Here is a 3,415-nt window from a genome sequence, read left to right on the forward strand (position 1 = left end):
ACAAGACATCTTTTCCAAAGCTGTGCTAGAATAGCAGTGGTTTTCAACTCTGTTTGTAGACTCCTAAAGAGAGTTTTCAAATGGAGGTAGAGACCCCTTTGAATTGTAAGTATGACTATTCTCATACTTTTGATTGAAGTCATCTTTCATGAACTCCTTAGACAGTCTGCAGATTCCCAGAGGTTGAAAACCACAGCCACAGAGTATTTAACACAGCTCTGCTACTTGACAAGTTTGGGCTCAAAATATGATTGCTGTTTCTATTACGAGGTTTCCTCCAGAGAACGAGTCTACCCATGCATTTACTCTAGCTTAAAATTTGCTGTGCAGTAAGTGGGAATAGGCCAGCATCTGCATATGCAGGTGTTAAAGTGCATTAATGCTGTGTGTACCAATCTGGGAATAGAGTCTGCCCACACAGCGTTACTGCACAGAAAGGCATCTACATGTGCATTACTGCATGGTAACTAATTGGATGTAGCGTTTGATACCTGCATGATGCAGGTATCAAGTTTACGCTCAAATCAACATAAGTTGCTAGATTTACTGCATAGTAAATGTGCACTTGTAGATGTGCCCAGAGTTCCCCCTGCAGAGACAGTTTTGCAAAAGACCTTTAAAAAAGTCTGGTTATCAGCACAGTTTTCAGATTAAGCAATTGAAAGCTCAAACTACCTCAAGCTATTGTTGTGTAGAGCAGGGGTGCTCAATCCCTGGCCCACAGGCCAGACCCACCCTGCAGCACTATCATCTGGCCTGTGGGGCTCCCTATGGGTCCAGAAATGTGGTGGTGGGGGAAGTAGTGCCACTGCTCTCCTGGTGCCAAACTTCTGGACCCATAGGGAGTTCCAGGACCTTGCACACTGAATGGGATGCCCAATTCTAGTACATGGGGGAGTGGTGCCAGGCCCTAAGGCCAGATCCAGCTAGTGGATGAACCTCATGCCATTCATCAGTCCTGCAGGGCCAAGAGGTTGAGCACTACTGGTCTACACAATTTAAATTGTAAGAATGTTTTCTTTACAGTCACAGCTTCCAAGAAAAACCACTGTATTTTGCTTGTCTTAGGATTTAGCAACAATCCTAATATTGCAAACTTTGAAAAATTAGCAAGTTTCAGTATTGCAGCAATTCATTTCTTCTGTAGTTTCTAACATTGTAGCAACAGGACACATACTGATTTGTCATCTTCATAAGCCCCCTCTTGACAAGTTATTCACAAATCCCATGAACTGGCCAGGATCAACTTCATCAGCAGCTACTTGAAGTCAAAATTCCAGCCTCTATTGTGGAGTAAATTAGACAGTAAGAGCCCTTGCTCACATGCTCTTTGGCATAGCCATTATTTCTCAGTTAGACAAGTACTCCTTTTTAAGAGAAAGATGCACCATTTTTTTCAAGCTTCTATTAGCATAAAAATCAGTAGTTTTATGGAAGACAGCTTCTTGTTTAAGAAACTATGTACTAACGAACTGACAGTTTTGGTGCACAGAGCTATTATCTGTGACACAGCCATTATTCCTGCCCCCAGCCTAGCAAAGACCAAACAGCAAGGATATTGGAGAGAGAATCTTCAAAAAACAAGAAGTCTATATTCATCTGTTTTACAATTAATACGAACATGGAAGAAAAACTTATTTTAAAACAAATACTCAACTTTTAAAACACCATTATGCTTTAATACACATCAGCTTTTTGCTTTACTAAAAAGAAAAAGCAGTTTTTAGAAGAAGAGGTTATCATTAAAGCACAAGTAATTTAGGAGACAGGCATATTTACATGACAAACAACTCTAATACCTTCAAAGTGATTCTGTATCTAGAAAAACATTGATAAAACCAGACATGGTTCCACAACTACAGCAGTTTTCAGAACAACTGACTTAAGAGTGTACCCCCAACTCAGTCGCTACAGTGTCAGTGCAATGATTGAATGTTATACAGCTAATGACTAAGCTCAAATTTAAGTCTTCTGGAGCCCAATTTGGCAGAAATAATCTAGGTCTATGCAACTAAGCTGAACAGAAATTAAGTATGAAAACTTTAGCAAGGCCATGGAATCATCTTCAGCTCATGTCTGTGAAAACAGCCACAGAAAGACCTGAACAGGAATGAAGAAAGTTAATTGTTCTCTTTTCACCACAATTAGTAGTAACAAACTCTCCACACCAACAGAATCAGTTCTTTAAAGTACATACTTAAACACTACTTGCTATGCCAGCAGGTCAAAACTAACTTCTTTATAAGGATGCTACTTGTAATACAATACTGCCATTTCTTGTTTTTCTTCAGTATCAGAGAGGGACATCTTACTTGGTGTAGATGTTGAGTAAGTTCAGTGCAGCTCCTCAGGTACAGGATGGCCATTTCCCCCTATACAATCATTAGGAGACTATAGGTGATGTGTGACCAACAGTGCAGGAGTGAGACAAACCCACAGCTGTTGCAAGAGTGATAATTTCTGCTGAACAGGGAGCCAATTTTAAATTTAAGCCAATAAGCAGAACAACTTATTCTAATATATCTGAAATATACATAAGCATTCTAGAAGCTGTTCCCCAGGAGACCTTATGCTGTGGAAATAGCAAGCAAGGCTTCATTCGTTTTTCTTTTCTTTTTGCTTGAGAAGTTTGTTTATCTCCCTTTTTGCCATCCCAACATACTTTGTAATGATTCCATGTTGGTTTAATCCAGGAAACAGCAACAAAACACTCACTAGGAAAAAGAAAAGTGATAAAAAGATGGCTGAAGTTATTTAGCAGCATTCTTTAAAGCTCCCTTTACTTTGTATCCCCAAGCTCTCATTAAAACCTAGTAACCATACTTTATATTGGCCACCTCCCCACCCTTTTTTTGGTGGGAACTTTCCAGTGAAATGATCAGAGAACTAGGTCCCGTTATAGGCTGTGTGACCATATGTCCTGGTTTGGCCAGGACAGCCCCAGACTTCACAGGCTGTCCCAGCCAGATGGTGAGAATTGAAACTGAAGTCCTGGATTGGTGCCACCCTGCCAGCACATGCTCAGTCTGGCTCCTCTTAAGCAGGCTGGAGTCAGGGGGCTGGGCTGGGCTAAGCAATGCTTCTCCTGCACAGAGCAGGACAGACTGGGGGAGGGAGCCAGGGCCAGGATTTGGGCATCCATGTGGGCAAGCAAGGATGGTGAAGCAATGCTGAGCAGGACAGCACAGAGGTCCATGGCCATGCTTCATCTCCAGTGCACAGAGGCCGAACCCAGTTGGGAGCAGCCCCTGTGCAGCTCCACCAGCCCATACTGTGCAGCCACACAGCACCTCTTCCCCTGCTACCAGCAGCCTCATGCCCCACTGCTGCAGCTGTTGCCAAGGCCCAGGCTGCACATGGCAGCCCTGGGCAGCTGCTAGCAGTGGGGGCAGGGGGTGCCACTCCGTTGGGTCCA

The 3,415-nt window shown here is 42.9% G+C and overlaps 1 protein-coding gene across 1 annotated transcript in view; it reads right to left on the reverse strand.

Moving 5' to 3' along the window:
* Positions 1-1,398: 1,398 nt before the first annotated feature.
* Positions 1,399-3,415, reverse strand: part of ARL6IP1 (ADP ribosylation factor like GTPase 6 interacting protein 1) — a 21,815-nt gene continuing 19,798 nt past the window's right edge. Inside the window, exon 6 of the mRNA XM_019512829.1 lies at positions 1,399-2,714. Within this exon, the coding sequence (XP_019368374.1) occupies positions 2,596-2,714 (119 nt within the window). The 3' untranslated portion in view covers positions 1,399-2,595. The remainder of the gene's footprint in view (positions 2,715-3,415) is intronic.

This window comes from Gavialis gangeticus, unplaced genomic scaffold (assembly GCF_001723915.1).
Source record: "Gavialis gangeticus isolate Ggan-Ray unplaced genomic scaffold, GavGan_comp1, whole genome shotgun sequence".
In the NCBI taxonomy this organism is placed as follows: domain Eukaryota; kingdom Metazoa; phylum Chordata; order Crocodylia; family Gavialidae; genus Gavialis; species Gavialis gangeticus.